Source organism: Pelodiscus sinensis, chromosome 1 (genome assembly GCF_052426305.1).
Source record: "Pelodiscus sinensis isolate ZL-2025 chromosome 1, ASM5242630v1, whole genome shotgun sequence".
NCBI classification, from domain to species: domain Eukaryota; kingdom Metazoa; phylum Chordata; order Testudines; family Trionychidae; genus Pelodiscus; species Pelodiscus sinensis.
In genome coordinates, this window is record NC_143052.1 from 121,251,871 (window position 1) to 121,272,581 (window position 20,711).

General features: G+C 42.4%; 1 protein-coding gene across 1 annotated transcript in view; it reads right to left on the reverse strand.

The window, feature by feature from the left end:
* Positions 1-1,484: 1,484 nt before the first annotated feature.
* The window catches only part of ITPR2 (inositol 1,4,5-trisphosphate receptor type 2), a 324,515-nt gene continuing 305,288 nt past the window's right edge, over positions 1,485-20,711 (reverse strand). Inside the window, exons 56-57 of the mRNA XM_075898795.2 lie at positions 6,720-6,881; positions 1,485-5,680 (exon numbers count right to left, since the gene is read on the reverse strand). Coding sequence (XP_075754910.2) covers positions 5,594-5,680; positions 6,720-6,881 — 249 coding nt within the window. The 3' untranslated portion in view covers positions 1,485-5,593. The remainder of the gene's footprint in view (positions 5,681-6,719; positions 6,882-20,711) is intronic.

Genomic DNA, 20,711 nt, shown 5'->3' on the forward strand with positions numbered 1-20,711 from the left:
CATCTGAAGGATCTCTATGGTGTGAGTATCTTTTAGGTAGATCATATTATATTACCAATCATTACTTTGAAGGGACCTTTACACCACCTCTTATGCTCTGATCATTTGATGGATGGATCGTCACAATAAATGTCTCGAGCAACAAAAAGAGATGGCTGAGCATGAATCTTCTAAGCATAATTAAGGAAGTTCCGATCGCAAATGCAGCAGATCTTCTAAAAGTATCAGTTGTTTTTCAATGCTTATGAAAGGTATCAGATTGCCAACCCTGGAGAGGGATGTCCTCTGTACGTCTGATCTTGTGAGGCAGTGAGCATCTTCAATTCCTATTGGCCCTTACTAAGGGTATGTGTAGACTACACGCCTTTTTCGAAAGATACTTTCAAAAGATACTCTTTCGAAAAAGAGCATCAGACTACAACCAGTACTTTTGAAAAAGCAAGCTGTTTTTTCGAAAGAGAGCACCCAGGCAATCTGGCTGCTCTCATTCAAAAAAAGCAGTTTGCATTATATAGTGCCTTTTTTTCGAAAGAGCACTTTCGAAAAAAGGTGTTATTCCTCATAAAAAGAGGTTTTCTGTGGTTGGAAAAACTGCCACGTTCTTTCAATATACTTTCGAAAAAACGTAGCAGCAGTCTAGATGCAGGGGAATTTTTTTTGAAAAAAGGCCACTTTAAAAAAAACAAAAAAAAAACCCTGTGGTCTAGACACACTCAGTGTTGTGATGCTGCTCAAGTCGTTGAAGAGTTAAGCCCTGTAGCCACAGGAAAAGTATAGCACAGACAAGGCAGTGAAAGCTAGCTCAGCAGAAAGGAAAAATGTGCCTTATGTCTGGAGGAATCCCTGCTAGGGATGAAGGCCAGTTTCGTGGTTCATTCAATCCCTGGCCTCTGAGATTCCCAACAAAGATGCCAATGTATGCTAATGTCACGAAGGGTGAGGGGGCAGTATTTTGTGATGTGGGCATTTGAGCCTTGAGCCAGCGGAGTATTTTAAGATTTAAGCACTTTGGCTATGTCTGCACTGGCAGGTTATTGTGCAAGCGCACTGCCCTCTTGCGCAAGAGAGCTTACACCTCTTAGAAAAGAGTGTAGCTCTTGCGCATGAAGCCCCCTCTTATCACGCTGTACTGCAAATCTTCTTGCGCAAGAGCGGGTGGGCAGTGTGGACGCTCTGCGGAAGAATGGCCGTTCTTGCGCAATAACCCGTCAGTGTAGTAGACATAGTCATAGAGTATATTTGCAAATCCAGCCCAAAGATGTCTATTGGGCTTTTCATGTGTTTAACCTGTTTGCAACTTAAGGCACTTAAATATCTGGCCCTTTGACTCTAATGGGAAGACTCGTACTAACCTATGCATTTAATTGTTTTGCTGGGTTTGGCCCTTATCCCTGAGGAATTAGGGTGAAGGGACTTGGAAAAAAGAAATGTGTACCTACAGCTCATTTATTGCATGAGTCGCTACACCATTACAATACAAACGCTCCAACTCTTAGAAGATTTTAATTCAGCAACACACATTTGCACACAGCTCTGCAATGGAATATACAGAAACAAATATGTATAAAATGACAACTTTTAATAAAAAAGTTAGTCAGCAGCAATGGACATACTTGTGTAGAATTTAATTGTCAAATAGTTTAGTTATCCCCACATAAGCATTGAAAGTTCATGGCTGTTTATAGTTTCAATCATTTTGTATAAATATGCACGTTATTGATACTGGCATAGGAATAGGACAGTTCGGCTTCATTAAAACAAAGATATACATACACATGTGTATAAAAGTGATTTTTCCCACTCTCCTCTGTCTCCCCCCCCCCCCCCTGTTATCTTCCATGAATGGGTTTTTTTAGAACCTGGAAAGACCTGGAAACCAGTCCTACAATTGTTAATCATGTAAATGTCCCTTGCTGACATTAATGGCACTGCTTGCCTGCATGAAGATTACTCATGTGAGTAATATCTGGAGTGACCTCCCAGCAGAACTAACAAGCATGTCAAACACAAGTGAAAGATATTTACAATCTGTGCAAGTAGCATTTTATTGATTAAAGAGGTCTGTCTCAGAAGCAATAAACATCAGAAAGGCACTGTGGCAAATGTTAGCTGGTGTCTATTACAACTTTTTTTTGCAGTTTTGGGTCTCATCTAAACAGCAGTACTGTACTAGATGAGTACTTGTGAGGAAGGGGAATGTTAGTGGGGATTCAGGGTTTGGAGTTGCAATGAGGAATTTAGTGCACAAAAAAGTCTGTTCTCAAGTTTTCTCACCCATACAGCAAAAACCTCCCTTGTGCAGTCATTTGGTTAGTTTTCTAACTGTAAAATAGTGCCAGCTACTTCCAGTATTAACCACTCCCTGCCCCCTAAATAACAATCATAAATGTGTTTTAGTTCCAGTAAATGCTACTTTATACTGCTGAAGAGTGTAAGAAGGAATTGATATTGAAATAGAATTGACTACTTCATACAGTTTATCTAAAGGAAATTTAAAATGGTATGGCTGGATTCTCTTACGCCGGTCTCACAACTATAGCTCGCTGACTTCATTATTTACACCAGAGAAAGTGAGAAGGGACTATCTGGCCTTATCTAAATTTTGGTTTCAGCCACACTGATGCAACTACATCAGTAGCTGAAGAGATAGCCTAAGGCTATAGACCTTTTAGTAGCCTAGCTGAACTGAAGCAGTGGCATTGCTGTAAGAGCTTCTGTATAGCCACTCCTAGCGGAGTGAGAGAGCACTCCTGTTGGCATAATGAGGCCACCCCCAATGAGCAGCAGTGGCTATCTTGGCAGGAAAGCATCTTCTGCTGACATAATGTTGGTTGGGGGTGTGGGTTTTTTCCACACCCCTGAATGACAAAAGTTTTACCAACAAACGTGTTAGCATTTTAAGTGTAGATGTAATACTATAAGGCAGCCACTGCATCGCTTCAGTGGAGGCATTACCTACGCCTACAGGAGAGGTTCTCCAGGCAGCAAAGGTAATGAGAAGTGGCAGCTAGTTCAATAGAAGAATTCTTCTGATGAATTAGCCCTGTCTACATGGGACTTAGGTTGCTTGAGAGTGCTATCCAAGGGTGTGGATCTTTCACACCCTAGACTGTAGTAGTTAAACTGACCTAATTGTCTATTGTAAACAAATGCAATCCAATGGTGTAAACCACAACTGATCCTGTGGCAGCTTATCTTGGTTTCAAGCAAGTCATGATTTACACTGGTCCACTGCATCTACACTAGATGTTTGCACCTCTACAGACATATTGGAGGCTACAAACCTGAGTGTAGGTCTCTGGCACGTGGCTTGTATAAGATTAGAATTAGAAGTTCATCAGTTTAAATTAGTGAAACCCAAATCATATTATTCCATGTTGAAAAACTCTGAGAAGGGAAAAAGGGTTTCTCTCATGGAGCTTCTATTGCACTCTCCTCAGGGTCAGGTGTATGTGGCTTTATGGGCAGATCCTGAGGTGCACCATCCTACCTGTAGAGTCTGAGGGTCCCTGGAGAAATTAAATTTCACTCCTGTAGATTCCACCCATTTACATGGAGTGTAACACACGTGAGAGCCACTGCACACAGGCAAGGCTCACAATGGGATATGCATTTCTGACTGGAAAATACAACTTGATCCTGGAAGTGTTTTTAGTGCCTCTCAGAATTAAGTTCCTGTAAGGACTTGTAGAGTGTCAAAAGTGCTGAAGACACATACAGATTTACTTTTTTGTAAATGAGGCCCTAAATCTTCTTTTATCCCATGTGAAAGATATGACTTCCAGGAACAGCCATAAAAAGATATATGTGTGGGGGTGGGGGGAGGAGGAGAGGGGTTTAATTAGAGAAAAGATCTATCTTTTTTTTTCCCCAGTCCTGCCACTTCCCACCTGACTTGCTTTTATAAACAGTAACATTACCATTTTGTAAAGTGAATATTGATGCTAGTTAAAAATTGATCACACTTTTTGACATCAAGTTTTTTTTTTTTAATTAAATCCTCTGAAAAAAACAATTTCTGCTTTTAAAAACTGAGACTTGTTGGGTAAAAAACTTAAGTTTTTTTCAGTGATTGAAAACTTGCCTTTTAACATTCATTCTTTAATTTTTCCTTTTTTCCCTCTGAAATTTTTCGGGGTGGGGAGAGAGAATGATTTCACAAACAGCTCTAATGAATGCCTCTTAAAATCCCTTACTGATACCTGCTAAATACCTTACTCATAAAAACGAAAGAGGAGACTTTTCAAAGGGACAAAGGGCAGTTGGAGCCTAACTCCTATTGATTTTCAAAGGGATTTAAGTTCCCAACTCTCATTTGTACCTTGAAAACCTCTCCCCAAAGCTAAAAGTCTCGTGGAGTTGAACTAACTCTGTGACTTTCTTTTTGAACAGTCAGAATGATACGGCGGAAAAAGTACAAGTGTCCGGCAGGACACTGCAGTCCTGCTTTTAGGGCCCAATCCAACAAAATTAGCTTTAAGAGCCTGGCCGATAAGATCATTGAGAGTTCCATGCCTGAAGAGCAAGCAGGAACAGATCTTTAACTCAGACAGCTTTCCCCCTGAAAGTAGGACTGAGTATACACAGCAGGATATGGCCCTGATATACTTGTTTCAAACAGTGCCTACCCTGTGCTTATGGTAAGTAGTGACAATTCCTTGTAGACAGTCATTTTTAAGCTGTTTTTTTGTTAGTCCCCTCAATACAGATTTTAAAACACATTTATTCTAAATCCTTTTTAGAGCTTGAATTTAAAACATGATTTAACATTACAATATGTGAAATCTCCACTTGCAACTTCGTTAACAGAGAACATCTGACTCCAGGAGAAAAATCGCTTTCAGTTACGTTGTCAGTGTTCTTCTATGCATTAATTCTAAGTTCCCACAACTGTAACTCCATTGTGTTCCATGTCATAAATAAGAAATTGCATGATGACAGTTAAAATTCAAAAGCACAAATGTTTCTCCTTGCTGCTATTTTTTAGTCTGAGCGTAGGGTTTTTGTTTTGTTGTTGTTGTTGCTGATTTTTTGCCTCTAGCAGATGTTAACTTGCAGTAATGTTATAACTGCTCCCGCTGATGTATTTATGGTAATATTAAAGAATGCAAGCAAATACAAGAAATGTTGCTATTTCGTAAATAAAACAAGAAACAATTTCTACTGAGTCTGAAGAAGGCTGTTACATTTGTGGTATTAAACTATACCTCCTCCCCAGCACCTTGGTTATTCCATTACTTTGAGGAGAAATCTTAAATTAGCTTTAAGAAATACAGCCCTGACTTGCATTTTATACAGTCCTCGCTGAAGTCGACTGAGTGGCAGAGTGTAAACCCAGTGGAGTTTGGTCCGTAGAATGAATACAGAAGAGCTCCCTTGTCTTTCTTGCATTCTGGGTTGTGGTCCCTTTAACCGTGGAAAAACAGTTACAAATTGTTCCCAGAGCTAAACCACTTAACATCTTGGCACTTGGTTGTTTTTAACTTTAACAATAGGCACTGTTCACTCCTCTGGATATCTGCCTTTTATTCTGTAATCAAGCAGGAATACTGATGAAAGGCTAGTCACAGCTTCTCGACTTCTCCCCCTGGTATCAGTGTGGTGGCATGTGATGATTCCCATGGGGTGTGTTTGATCCAAGAAAGCCCAGCCTCTGCTTATTTTTTCTTTGTTCTGTCATCTAAGGTGGAAAGGGAGATAAAGATGAGAGGTTTTGACTATGATGTAGACGCAGCACATGCAATTCAGTGCAGTAGCATTAGAAGGGAATTTTTTGCAAAGTACACACAAGCAAAATAAATGGATTTTTCATCGTTAAAAACCAAGTACAAGAGTCCTTTGAAATATGATATTGTCTCATGCAAAGAATGGACTTGTGTGTGCGTGGCTGGGGTGGGGGAACAGGGCTGCTGACGGCGGGGGAGGAGCGGGCAAGGAGAGGCAGTTGGTTGCCTGGGGCGACTTATTCAGAAGGGCCAGGGCTCTTGGCTGTTGCCATTGCTACTGTGGCAGCAGTGATGACTGGAGCCCCAGGACCTTTTAAGTTGCCACCAGAGCCACACACAGCATGTGCTGGGTGGCTTTGAAGGCAGCCAGGGGGTAGCACTGATCCCCTACCCCTTCCACCAGAGTACCTTTCTCCCGCCCCCCACCTTACCCTGGGGCCTGGGTATAGGCTGTAACTCCAGAGAGTTAAACTAAAATCCCCTAGTCTGCAGCTATATCCTATGCAAGGCTCAACCCATTATAAAAATTGAATTCCCCCCACTTTGCTGTTAGGATTTCAAAATTTAATTTCTTGCTTAGCTGTTCACTAGTTGCGTTTAATGGCATAAAAACTCATTCTGGGATCATATCTGTGAACCTTTTCTAAACTGTATTGTGCTGGAACTAAAGCCTCATAGAAAAGTGCCCTGATCCTGGGCCAAGACAGAATCTAGTTCTCTAAGCATGTGTTCATATATCAGTTTTCTACTAGGGATGTTAAAACGGTTAACCAGGAATCATGAGGCTTACGGGTGTGCTTACCCATTAACCAGCCCTTGCGGGTGAACTCCAGTGGTGGCTAGCTCTGCAGGGCCAAAGCAGCCCCGGCTGGGGATGGGTTGCTGGGCCAGGTGGCGGAACCCCCAGTCATGGCAGGCCAGGCAGCAAGTGCTGAGTCAAAACGATTAACTGGTTCAACATCTCTATTTTCTGCCCAACTCAGAGACACTTACCTGTTCCTTGAGCTCAGCAAGCTGACCGGAGAGCTGTTTTACAAGGCTCATGGTTGACTCCAACTTCTCTTGCAGGTTTCTAATTTCATTTTGCTCATTGTCCCCTTCGTTGCTAACCAGGGACATGGCTCGCATGCGAGGGAACCAGTCCAAATTCTTCTCCTACATGTAAATACATTTTTTAAAAAAAGTTAATGTTATTCACCCGGGGCTCTAGAAAGAGAACTGTGTGGGCTTCTGCTGCATCACACCCACTGGAGGAGAGATTAAGGAACATTAATATGGGAAACTACAATATTATAAAACATTAAAAGTTGTCTGTCCACAAAGGAAATAGCCAGGGCAAAATCTTAGCCTCATTGAGGTCAGAGACTAAATTCGCATTGCCTTTAGCAAGGCCAGGTTTTTCACCCCAAGAGAGAAACAGAGGTTGCCTTATGATTCCAGGAATCCAACCTTTCTGTATTCACACGGTTTATAAATATTGATTAGGGCGCTCTACTCTCAAGTGGGCTGCTCTCCTGTGTAGGAATGCTGGCAGAGAGGTGTGCAGCACGTCTAGGGCCAGCCCTCGTGGGGATGGGAAGAGAGCATCGTACTTCAAGCCCTGCTCTGGCTCCAGCCTTGCTCCTCCTCTAGCCCCATTCAGTCCCAAATCCAACTGCATTTCCAGGCTGGCTCTAAACTCAGCTGCAGCTCCACTTGACACCTCCTTCATCTCCAGCCAGGCTCTGCCCTCATCCCCTCCCCGCCCCAGACACAGCTCTTCTCCCCACCCCTAGTTATGCCCCCAGCTCCATCTTCATCCCAACCCCCACTGTTAAGGAAGTAATGGCAAGGGGGGGGGGGTGAGTGAAAAAGAGCAGCACTGATATATACGCAGGCTTAAAAAAATGCAGTGAGTAGTTTATGCAAGATGGGGTGGAGTAGCACAAAGGGGATTGTTCAGCGTGACTTTGGAATGGTGGAAGTGCTCTTGAATATGCATGCAGTACAGAACTGATGTGTGCGCGTGAGGAAGGGAATACTGCCCTGCCTGGGGAATGGGAAGAGGTGCCTGGGCCATGCTGCAGTTCCAGGTTGGGATTAGAATCTAGTGTTCTTTAAGCATGAGACAAGAAAAAGGTTCCCATGTCTAGTAGCACATTACACACACAGGCCCAGACTTCCATGCAGAAATAGGTTAAATCAGGGCCATGCCTTCGGCAGCAGATAAAAAAGTTGCCACATGATGTCATTACAATTAAGTGCTCTAGAACATGTTCCTTCCAGGCTCCAATATACCCTGCAGTAGCGGGATGGCTGGGGGCTCTCCACCCCAGCTAGAGCAACTTCCCTAGACAGACGGGGGACGGTTACTTATGCTGGGGCCTAATCCAACCCATGACACTCTGGAGCCAAGAGCTATCCTGCTTATATTGTTAGTTTTTGCTCTTTGAAGAACATGCAGGTGAAGGGGAATGTAGCCATAGACTCTGTTAGTCTAGAAGTTGAACCTCTCTAGGCGGGCACCCTCCGGACCTGACTGGTGCCAAACCAGAGAATTTGCCGAACCACGGGAAGTCAGTGTTACCTAGCAGCCTTGCCAACACTTCCACTGCTTACTGGGCTCTTAGAAGATATTTAGGGATCTGTTAGAGCTAGATAACAGCACAGAACACTAAGGGTATGTCTACACTACCCTCCTAGTTCGAACTAGGAGGGTAATGTAGGCATACCGCACTTGCAAATGAAGCCCGGGATTTGAAAGTGCGGTATTCCTACATTACCCCACTAGTTCGAACTAGCGGGGTAGTGTAGACATACCCTAAGAGCCAGGACTGGTGGCTGTAAACAAACTTTATGGGACAGCGGGAGACGTGGCCATACCCATGATAAGTGGATGTCAGCCTAACTAAAATCATGCTGGACCATGGATGTTGCTGGACCAGAGTTTGCCAGTCTAAAGAGATGCAACCTGCACTTTTATTTTCATTGCACCACATACATCTAAAAGTAAATTTGAAACCCTGAATGTTTTTTCTCTATTTCATGTGAGGTTTCTAATAAATTTCCATCCAGCTGTTTCTGGTCCTGTCACACTAAAACTACAAAATGTGAAGGGAGTAATATTGTGCAGCTTCATTACATTTTGCAGTACAGGGCTGTCAACCACATAAGTTTGTGAAATGCAGCCTTCCTTAGCTGTGCTTTGTAAACCCAGGGATCTCATGATGATTTATTGTGCAAATATATAATTCACTTTTTTTTGTGGGGGATAATTCATTCAAATCAAAATCTTATTTTACCAGCTCTGTTGGTGAGTTTTAATTGAACATGAACACACAGGCTGCGTGGTAATTTCAGTTCTGGTGTACACTTATGATTACAAGATTAACATTAATTTTCCACAAATCTTCTGGTATACAAAGAACTTTAGCATATACTTAACTGAAAGCACATGTGCAGTCTTGTACTTAGTCAAGCTTATGTGTAAGTATATTGCTGGACTGGCACCTATTTTGGCAAACATAACTGTCCACAAACTTGTCTGACATTTGCAGAATGCAAATTCAAAAGTTGTGCAGGAAGACCACAGATGCTACTTTCATTTGGATCTGAATATTCCTGGAAAATTGTCATGTAGCCACGTTCGTGTCTCTTCCTTGAAGAATCTAAGGTTATAAAATACAATGCTGCATTGCTGTAGAAGGCAGTAAATAGAGGTGGTACCTACTCCCTTTTGCTACATCTGAACATCAAGATAAACCGTGACCCAGGCTGGCAGGATGAGAGTAGTTTCAGACTTGCTGCTCCTGTACTGTTGAGCGCTGATGTCATTACTGTGCAATACCCATTGTTCCTTTCTAGTCCCTGATTCTCCAAAACACAATGCATTGTTTGGTCTGTTTGGATTTTTTTTAATTGAGTTGTTGTTGGTTTTGTTTTAGGTTTTTTTTTTTTTTTTTTCATGATTTCTAACCTGTACATAGGGCCTTACCAAATTCACAGCAATGAAAAATGCATCACAGGCCATTAAATCTGGTCTCCACCTGTGAAATCTAGTCTTTTGTGTGTTTTTACTCTGTACTCTACAGCTTTCACAGGGGAAGCCAGTGTGCCTCAAATGGGGGGGGGGGGGGAGGGAATCCTGATCCAATGGAGCTGCAGGGGGTGTCACAAGATTATTATGGAAGGGGTCATGATGTTGCCTTCAGAGCTGGGCAGCTGGAGAGTGGTGGCTTTTGGCCATGTGCCTAGCTTTGAAAGCCACCCTTAGTTTTTCAGTGCTGCCTTAAGAGATGGGCTCCTGGCCAGCAGCTGCTGCTGCTCAGCTCTAAAGGCAGCATCGCCATGAGCAGTAGTGTAGAAGTAAGAGTAGCAGTACCACAACCCCTCCTACAATAACATTGCCACCCCCAACTCCTTTTGGACCCCCTACAATTACACTGCCAACAATTCACATTAAAGTAGCTGAAATCGTGAAATTTATGTTTTTTTAAAATGCCTTATGTCTGTGAAATTGTCCAAACTGGACTGTGAATTTGGCAGGGCCCTATCTATACAGAACTGATATAGTCACAGGAACATGATATATATTTGAAATAATTTTTGATGCTGGAACATTAGGGTCTGATTTCAATTTGCCTGTTCTATGCACCCCCATGCCACCTATTCCCCCGCGCCCCCCCCCCCCCCATCCTCTGCACAGAGCACTACTTTTTTTTTGGAGGGGAAGGGAGGGAGAGGTAGGGCTGCAGTACATGGTACTTTGCATTAGTGGAAGACTGGGCAGTGGTCCTTAGTAGTCCTTTACTGCTGGCATAACTCAGAAGAGCTCTGAATTACTTCAGCCCCTCCCCTCTTCAGCTTTGCTTCTACAAAGTGCCAGTAAAGTTGTGCAAAACTCTAACAACCCATTTCAGCTGGCTGCGGCTTTAATTACAAACTGGAAGACTTGGCCAAAGTCAAGCCAAAAGGTTGGTTGAGGACCAAGAGCTTGGACCGTTTTGAGAGGATCCGAGCCAGCTGATGCATTTGCATGGAAAACTGACCCTGTGAAGTGAAACAGTTGACTTTTGCATTGCACTTCCTGCCAGCCCAAGAAGTGATGGGTCAAATAACTGAACACAGATCTTTCCCTTGGCAGTTTAGAGCTCTGTCGACAGAGTGGGCAGAATATAGCTCTTTGGATGCAGTCAACACACAGAGGCTAATGTTATCCCATCCGTAATGCAGTCAAATTGCATTTTTGTATTACAAAATTTTAAGTAGATTTGGAATTTATCAGAACAGTAGGAAAATACATTCTGTTCCCCCAGTCTGTCTCATTTATAAATATATACTTTGAATAGGTGGAATCTCATAACACACACAGTTATTAAATTCCCTTGCTGAACTGTTTACTTCTGTCAGTCAATATTAACTCACTTTCTTGCTGCACTCTGAATTGCGAAGTTTTATAACAAGACAGTGTGAAAAGATGGTCCAGGACATAGGTGTTACCTTATTCTGCGATGCTATAGCACTCTATATTTCCAGCACTTGCTAGTGGAGCCTAAATATTGTGTCCCAAAACTAGAAAATTTCAAATTGCAGAGGTTTCTTTGCAGGCAGGGTTTATAGTGAATATTCTATGCAAGGGTGGCTCATTGACTGCCAGTCTGCACTAACGTCCTTTTTACCTTGAGTTGATTGCTTGCCAACTAACTTGAGGTAGGTAACTTTTTTTGTAAAGGCTAGATTGGATGCTACTCCCTAAAGTTTACTCTGGGATGTCAATGTTTAGGAGTCCCCTTAACCAGACGACACATGTTAAAACTACAACTTGCCCTGTTTACTCTAGGAGTTAAATCTAATTGACTTGAAGTGAGGTGCCTGCTGATTGCACACGATGTTGACTCTGAGAGCCCATGTGCCAGTTCTTAGCTTTTCCCAGAACATGATCCCAAATTACACTAAAAGCTGTGCCTTTCCCACCCAGCTAGCTAGAGAAGGAAAGTGGTCGTGGCTGGTTTATGAGTGCCGTACACACCCTTAGCTTATGCCTTAGTCTAGTGCAGTGGTTCCCAACCTTTTGGGGCTGCTGGGAGCCCGGGGGCAGGGCCACTCATGTGCCAGGCGCCTGGGGGCGGGGCTGTGCACACGCTGCATGCCCGGTGCTGGCACTACTCCTGTGCCATTCGCCCAGGAGTGGAGCTGCCCATACGCCATGTGCCCGGGGCTGGTGCCGCTCCTGTGCTGCGTGCCCAGCAGTGGGGCTGCCCAAATGCCGCGCACCCGGGGCTGGAACAGCCCATGCGCTGCATGCCCGGGATGGGCGCCGCTCCTGTGCCGCGCGCCCGGGGGTGGGGCCAGCCCTGATCACTCGGCGGGCGCACAGAAATGGCCTGGTGGGTGCCATGGCGCCCGTGGGCACCGCGTTGGGGACCACTGGTCTAGTGGTTAAAGCCTTACCCTGGGAAATCCAGCTGTAAGGTTCTAATGCTGCACCCCCCTCCCCGCAGACCAGGGAGACGGGGAGCAAAGCCGCGGAGCACGCCCGCAGGGGGACAGCTCAAGCGCGCCCGGGCTGTCCCGCTGCGGGCGTGCTCCAAGCCTTTGCTCCCCGTCTCCCTGCAGAGCAGGGAGACGGGGAGCAGATTTTCTCGCCCCAGAGGACGGGGGCGGCGGACCGCGGCGCATCTGGGCGTCCCACCGCTCCCGTCCTCCGGGGCGAGAAAAGCCCCGTTCGTAACTGCAGATCCGACATAAGTCGGATCCGCGTAACTCGGGCACTGCCTGTATCTCCAGTGGCTGGTGATGGGACACTAAATGGGAGAGTTCTGAATTTCAAATACAAATTCTTTCCCAGCTGTCTGGCTGGTGGGACTTGCCCATTTGCTCAGGATCTAACTGATCACCATCTTTCTGGTCAGGAAGGAATTTTCCTCTTGGCTCAGATCGGCAGACTCTGGAAGTGGCAGTGGGGGTTACCATTCTCTGTAACATGGGGCACAAGTTGCTTGCAGGTTTAAGATTTGAGGATTTTCAGCCAGAGGTTAGGGGTTTATTACAGGAGAGGGTGGGTGAGGTTCTGTGGCCTGCAATGGGTAGGAGGTCTGATTATATGATCATGATGGTCCCTTCTGGCTCTAAAGACTCTGAGTTCTATTACAATTGTCTTTCCAGTGCTCACTACATACTGCCCAGGTATGCTGCATTGCTCTGCTGTATTTTGTTGTTTTAGAAACATACTACCGGTAATTTGTTTCTATTGGCAGGGCACCATCATGTACTACTTAACATCTTCAGGTAGACAATGCTTTTCTGCCCCAAATATTATACTGCTATTAATAATCCCCTAGCCTGTATTTTCGTGGTGAAAACTTGGTCCCAATGAAGTCAGTGAGGCTAGGATTTCACCACTGATCCATATTTATGATCAGAACCATTATTAGGAAATAATGCTGGGGAGAAAAATCCATCTGGATCCATCACTTGTGTCTCAGCATGAAAACAGATGTCAAGCAGTGTTGGTTTGTGACACTGTGATGTATGCCCTTTCATACCTACTACATCCAGGCTTTTATAGCACACCGCTTTCCTCAATTTTGCAGTTAAAGGCAAGATCCAGTCTTAAAATCTCTAGTTATAAAGCTCCCACAGCCACTGAAAAGGAAAAAAATATAAATCTTTAACCTGTCTTGTGCGTTATGACACAGTGCCACAACTGTTTTGTGATTTAATCACACTCAATAATAATTTGGCTCAGTGCATGATTCAGCTAATTCACTATTTGATAAACGTTCACCCTAAACTACAAGCAAAATAGCTTCCTGCAAATCCTGTTTGACACTTTAATGTTGAGACTGTATTTGATAAGCAATCTGCCCTGTGTAATATAGAGAAGAGAATTACAAATTGTTAAGCATCTATATGAATGGCGAATAACTCAAGGAAAAGAAACCTCAGCAATTACAGATAAATCTTTCCACAGTAAGAATACTAATGCCTGGTGCTACCACTGTGCTGATCCATTCTGTATCTTCACAGCTGGGGGGTGTGAGCAGTAGGAGGGGAAATTAGAAATATTTTTGCTACCAAAGAAAGGTTGTGATCAAAACATGAAATTGTAGTCTGCTTTAATAACTTCATTTGATTAAATATTTTTGTAGCCCACAGTAGAAAATATCTTTAATTCCAAAATACCAAATGCATTGCATGATTATTGTTCAGAAATTTCAATGTGGTGTTAAGTGGTTTGGGGAATGTATGTATGGCAGAAAAAGCTGTGGTTGGGTTGGGGTTTTTTGTTTTGTTAAATGAGCAATGGACAAGGTTTTCAAAAGTGATTTTTTTTGTAATGGAAAATCTAGGCATCCAAAACAGAGGCAAAGGGAATTCCTGAAAAATCAGGCCCATTTAAGGATAGGGTAACCCCAAATGGAGGCAATCACAATAACTTTTGACAATCATAGCCATTGTATGTGATGTTAATCATATTAAGTACAACCAAATACAGTACATCCCTCCCACAGTTGAATTAATTTAGAACTTTTCTGTTTCCTCTCTCCTGCCCATGGATTGCTCCAGTGATGGTGCTTTGTAGTTTGCACTACCCCAGTAAGTTTGTTCTAACCAGCCTTGAGTTCTTATTTCATTTCCAACTGTCGGTGGGCCCAGCTATGGGCCAAACCATCCCTGTTGCCACTGTGAGAATGCTGTTGTCTTATAAAATCTGCAGGTGATTTTAGAGGGCAGGATTAGAATGCCAAATGATCTTGACAAATTGGTATGAAATCACTAAGGTAAAGATGGGAAGGAAAAATCAAATGCACAATGACAAAATGGGGGATAACTGGCTAGGGATGGTAGTACTGCTGAAAAGGATCAGGATGGGACTCCTCTGCTGTTTCTCTGTCTCCTCCTAATCACTATCTTAGACCTGAGAACTACTGTACATATCTTCATAGCTCCCGACAACATCATCTGAGCATAGAATTTGGCACTCAATATTTGCTGCTTTTTTAAATCCCCAAAGTTACTAGTAGATGTGACAGATTTACTTTGCACCTATCTACAGTTTTGTCAGTCACGGGTAGTGACTGTGGTTTGAGAAAAACACTTTGGATTGGAGTTAACTAAATTAATATAATCCCTGGTCTTGTACACAACATCTGGTACAGACATTAGAAGATAAATGTTCTTGTTGTTTTTAAACAGATGTTGATACAAAACACAGCCATAAATCATAGAGTGTATGTGGATATAGACTGTTTCTACTAAACAGAAATTTACTATTGCATTTGAAATGGCAATGAATCTTTCACTCCTATTTTACTCACATCAATGCAGAACTTTTTAAAATGGACTATGCATATATTTCACCTTAATTTTAGCTTCCTCATCAGAAAGTAGAAGAACAGGTAATGTGATGCAAACCTGTGGAAAAGTACACAGGGCTCTCTAATTGTCCTTTAAAGCTCAATTTGGTCCTTTTGTTAAATCATGTAGGTTTAATTTGTTAAATTCATTCCCAATAAGAACATTTTAGTGAATACATTGGATGGTTGGATTGACTCCCGTTGTGTATTTCTGCTTGTGCCATTTCATGCCATTCTTGCTATTTACACGTTAACAAATTATGTGTACTATTGTACTGAATACCCTTTTACTGTTTTTAAAATGACGTGGTGCTCTTGCAAGGTACCAAAACAAAAAGACTGGAGCCAGGATTCAAACTTTCTCCGCTTTTGCGTGCGTAACTGCATGCTAGCCTTCTACTAGGCTTCTTCTAGAAAGATAACGAGTCAGGAAGGTAGATTAGTGTTTAAGTACATTCATTCAGTCGTTGGTGTGTCTGCAGGAAGTGCCAAAAACGCTTGCCAGCTAGTGTCATTGAACGTACTTGTTTGAAACAGTCAGTTAAACAAACAAAAGTCAGGCACAATACCTTGCTACTATCCACTAGCCCATAAAAGTTTTGAGTAGATCATTTTGTTGAATGTGTGCATTCTTTACACTTAATTTTCTTGCACAGTTTGCCTATTCAGGGTGAAAACTGATAGCGCTTGTAGCCTCAGTTTGGCAAAGCAGAATCTCTAGGTAATTTAAAAGCACAGCTGAAGATTTATTTTTTGGATATATAAGGCATGACTCTGTTTTCAGTTGCACATGTGATATACCACTATAATTCCATTAACTGAAATAGATCATTCCAAATTAGGATGCTCCCAAAGACGGTTTAAAACTGGATCTGAATTTTGGTCGTTGGGCCCATTTTGACATAGCTATTAAGTGCCTCCATCATATTTAAAATAACACTTTTTATTATATTGAACTTATTACAGAACTATGGTATATATTGCAGTCCATGTTCCTCACAGTAATATTATAATTTTGTACAAGACAGGGACTGTAAGATGTCATGGAAAAGTTATGATTTGCTGAATATGAATAACCTATTTGTGTACACTTTTTTTGTATTCAAAGTTATGAATATTGACTAGGGATCTGTATTTAAAATGGGCGTACTCTGGAACACACCCAGAGCCAACCTTTCAGGTACAATGAAGAAGCCGGACAGTGCTAATGGCTCATCAACAAAGCCAATGGGCTGTAAACTAGTGTAAGCTTTTGGTAGATGTTCTGACCCCTCTGTAAGCAATGGCTGCAGCGACGCTGGGAGGGCATGTGGCCAGACCACTTGACTCTGGCCTCCACCTTGAATATCGGTGTTTTCCCACAAACTGAGTTTGGGCCCAAGGCTGTGCTATCACTTAAAATCTCTCTCTGTAATTATTTCATTTTTGGCTTTCGCTCCCAACTTGACCTGTTTAGTTCAAGTGCTTGGGAATCTTAGCTCAAGCAATGGGACTGATCCATTTCCTTTTCAATTTGAGCGAGAGGCAAACTCTGATCTTATGTGGTATAGTTCCCTGTGCAGCACAAGACGGTATCATTTGGGATTAATGCTCAAAGGGTGGGTGTGCCTGGGAAGCTGGGGGTTATCATGGCTCTGGCTATGGTATTGTTGATTCATGCAGGGGCTGGACATAGAGCCTGCATGTAACTGCAGCTGGGTGTGTCCTTACCTGTGTGAATGCTGGCGGAAATGGAGGACCAGGAGTGGGACTGCTGCTTGTCACAGTCCTAGAGTGTGAAAAGGAGCCCAGACTGAGTCAGCAGGCTTTATGGCACCCCACTTCCAGGATATCCCCAAAATTGCATTACAGTTTTTACAGCCAAATTTGCAAAGGAGCAGCAGAACAAACAGGAAACTTTTTAAACCATATTTAGTTGCGAGGAAGAGGTCCCTTTGCTGGTTTTGTCTAATATATCTGAATTGGAGGCAGATTCCACAAGGTGCTGGGCATTTTTCTGCAATGTACCAAGCATCCTCAACCACACTAAGTTCAAAAGGTGCTCAGAAACAAGACAGAGTTTTGTCGTGGGGCTTAAAATATCTACTTACTCAAATTGTGAATGATGATTTTCTTTTTTGATCTATGGGTACATCTAAAATAGAAGAAGTTGCTGCCTTATGATCCGTTCTCTGCTGATGGTTGAAATACCTTAGTTTGCAGAAAGAAAGGGCTAAACAACACTCTGCTGCCCAGTTCTGTTTTAAAAATTGCTAATATTTAATTAGTTCTATAGTGTACAATCCAGTTGCGTTTTCAAATTGAGACCAACCACCTGTTTAGTTTCACACACTCAGAATGATCTTGTGGTGAAATTCTGACAATGAAACTCAAAACAAGAAAATCTCTTAATTGCACATAAATAAAATACTGGGCACAAAAAGGGGGTTCACTAAATATGGTTTAAAAAGTTTCCTGTTTGTTCTGCTGCTCCTTTGCAAATTTGGCTTTAAAAACTGTAATGCAATTTTGGATTGAATTTTGTAGAGGATTATAGTAGGCTCTATTCTAGATAAATTGGCTGCATCCAATTTGCAATCTGTTATTTACTTTTATTTCAAAATGCCTTCCTGAGACAATTGTATATATGACTATATCCGGAAAAGTTGTTGGTAATATTGCAAGACTGCATGATGTAAAAAATATATCACTGTCATTTAAACTGAACAAAAAGATTCCTATTTTTCGATACAGCGCTTTTAACCACCTTAACACATTTTTGCAATAACTATTGTACACAACAAACATTTTACACTGTCCCACAGATACTATTTGCTAACCTGATTGATTTCTTTCTCTACAGCTAATCTGATTTCTACATGCTATATATCTTCTCCTTTATTAAAGATGATGTAATCTCAGCTTTTTATCATACAAAAATACACCAAACCAGAGAGAGAGAGAGTTTTCATGAAACAGCCTTGCAACCAAATAGAAAAATCTGACACACAACTCATAAAACAGATCCTGAAAGATAAATGGTGCAATGAGAGACAAGTTATTCAAATTCAGTAAGTTTAAACAGAGAAATAGGATTTTGTGGATTTTTCTGCCCACAACAAATAAAGGAAAGTAAAGGACTTAATCTTGTTAGTGCCATCTTCTGAAAATATATATATCTAGCAGTAATCCAGACCACTAAATATGACACTCTCTGGTCTTCGGGATAGCCCAGAGGCAAATCAACTCTCAGGAGGTCTAGCCCATAAGTTAGAATAACACTATAAACAAAAGTCTGCCCCTAACTAGGTGTATGCCCATACTTGCACTTGATGGACACAGTTTTTGTCATTCTTCGCAGGTGCTTAACTCCTCCCCCCATGGCACATGAAAGTGTGACTGCTGCTTTGTCAATAGTAGTACTGTGCTGTCAAAATGAAGCCCCCTCTTTGATGGTGAAAGCATTTTGTCAACAAAAGTGCTTGACTAACAGCATTTGCACAAGCTGACTTAGTCACAAGGCTGTGTCAACAGAGGCTTGTTGCTAAAAATTGCAGTGTAGACATTCCTTAGGCCCACCTCTTGCATCCTCCTTAGCAGCTTTAAAGAAGAGGACCTTTGCCTCTTTGGGAAGGTTTGCCTAGGCTCTGGCAGATTGGGGGGGAGGGGAGGGGAGAATTGGGAGTGGGAGTGGGGATGACAGCGCCAAACTATAGGACCGTGCTGAGTGCCCTGTCAGTGGCACACTTCATGTGTGTCTCATAGCAGAACCAGCCTGTAAGATCTAGAGATGATGTATGCTCCTTACAACCTGTTGATGCAAAGGTCACTAGGCAGGCATTAAAGTCTTTCAAGTGCAGAGAAGATAGTTGACAACTTGGAACTGTGCCACTCTACCAAATGTTGGATCAAAAAGAGTAGTTGTCAAATCACTGTTTCTGCTCCCTGGTGGGAGGGGAGGAAACTCCAGTCTGGAGTTCACTGTAACTGCAGGCTAAGGAATCTCTCTTTTCTACTAGGAACCGGTTTTGTATTTAAATCCCTCTTCTCCCCCCCCCCTACTCCCACACACACACCCACAAACTGTGTATGATTTCTGCAGGGCCGGATTAAGGTTTTCATAGGCCCAAGGCACTCTCCTAATTGTAGGCCTTTAAATTAGATTTTATATATATATATGAGAAATGCCCTATTGCCTATAAGCCTAACATTGCCCACACTAATTTTCACTCTTGAAAGTGTTGCACCCTGTGAGCAATTGATGGTACTTCATTCTAAAATAACAGCCATTTTGAGGTATACTACAATTATACTTAGGATGTACCTGATAGTTAATCAGCTAATAAGGGGGAGTAAGAGGATGTTGCTTCTACGACAGTATAATTTGATTTAGCAGTTTTCTTACTTTCAAGTCCATTATGAATTTTTGGTAGGGTCTAAAGTTGTTCGTAAGCCCTAGGCACCGTGCTTAATGCATAATCTGGCCCTGGATTTCTGCCTGTGACACGCGAGAAAGGGTGTATGTGTGCACATATGTAAGGCAAAAACTGTTTGCAGAAAAATGAGTACTACAGAGTTGAGTCTGATGGAGACTGCTCCCATTGAGGTCTATATCAAAGTTTATATTAACTTCAAAAGGGAATAGGCCCTTTGTCTTAAATTCCAACAGCTTGTGGATAACTAATTTTCAGTTACTGGAACTCATTTGCATTAAGTTTTAGCCACAAAACCAGACTTGTTTGGAGGTCAACTTAACCTATGGCAACTTAACCTTTATTCTGAAGGCCCCATGTCTAATCAACTCCTCATCTAGTCCAGCAGAGCTGTACTGAGTCACAACACCAGATCAGCAAACTACTTATGGGTTGACTAGAGAAACTTTTCAGTCCAGTTCTGCAAGGTACTGAGCCCCTTGGATGTGAGTGAAAGGTGCTTGGACGACAGGAACCCTATGCAGTGATGCAAACTTATTGATAGAGCCCTGATGTAGATATCCATGGATATAAAGCAGATATCTGCAAATGTGCTGGATTCTTGATGTAAAATTTGTATCCACATCTGTATCCGGGGATATAAAGCACACAGATTTGCAGGGCTCTACTTATGGACTTGTTGTTTTCTAGAAAAAAGGAACAAAATGTCTAGTAGAAGGTGGGAGAACAACCCTAAAGAGTTGCATAGATCAGTAGCCTCTCATTATTGCTTGAACTGAATAACATCCTGTTAAACTGGGGAGACAGGGCCATGCTTTTTTTTACATTAGGGGACCACACGTTGCAATGCAATCATTTCAGACTGGTGGTCCCTAATGCGTTTTAACGCTGCTCTCTCAAATAGAGATGTGAGGGAAACTCCTGTCCTCAGACAACCCGAAACATACCCTATAACTTTACTGACATGTCTGATTCTATGACATGGGCTTGTGTACCCGAACTCTTCTGTTTGCAAGCTCAAAGCAAACAGTAAGTTACATAATTAGGCAGGTTTCTTTAATCATATTATGAAAACCCCACTGCAGAGAAAACAAAATGAAACATTGTTTCCTTGAAATTAGCCTGCCAGCAAGCCATCCAATCTTATTTCACACCAAGCTTTTGTGCTATTTGGTATAAATATTGTGATAATTAATTAGTCAATGTGGCACGCTTTGTATCAGTCATTAAAAAGC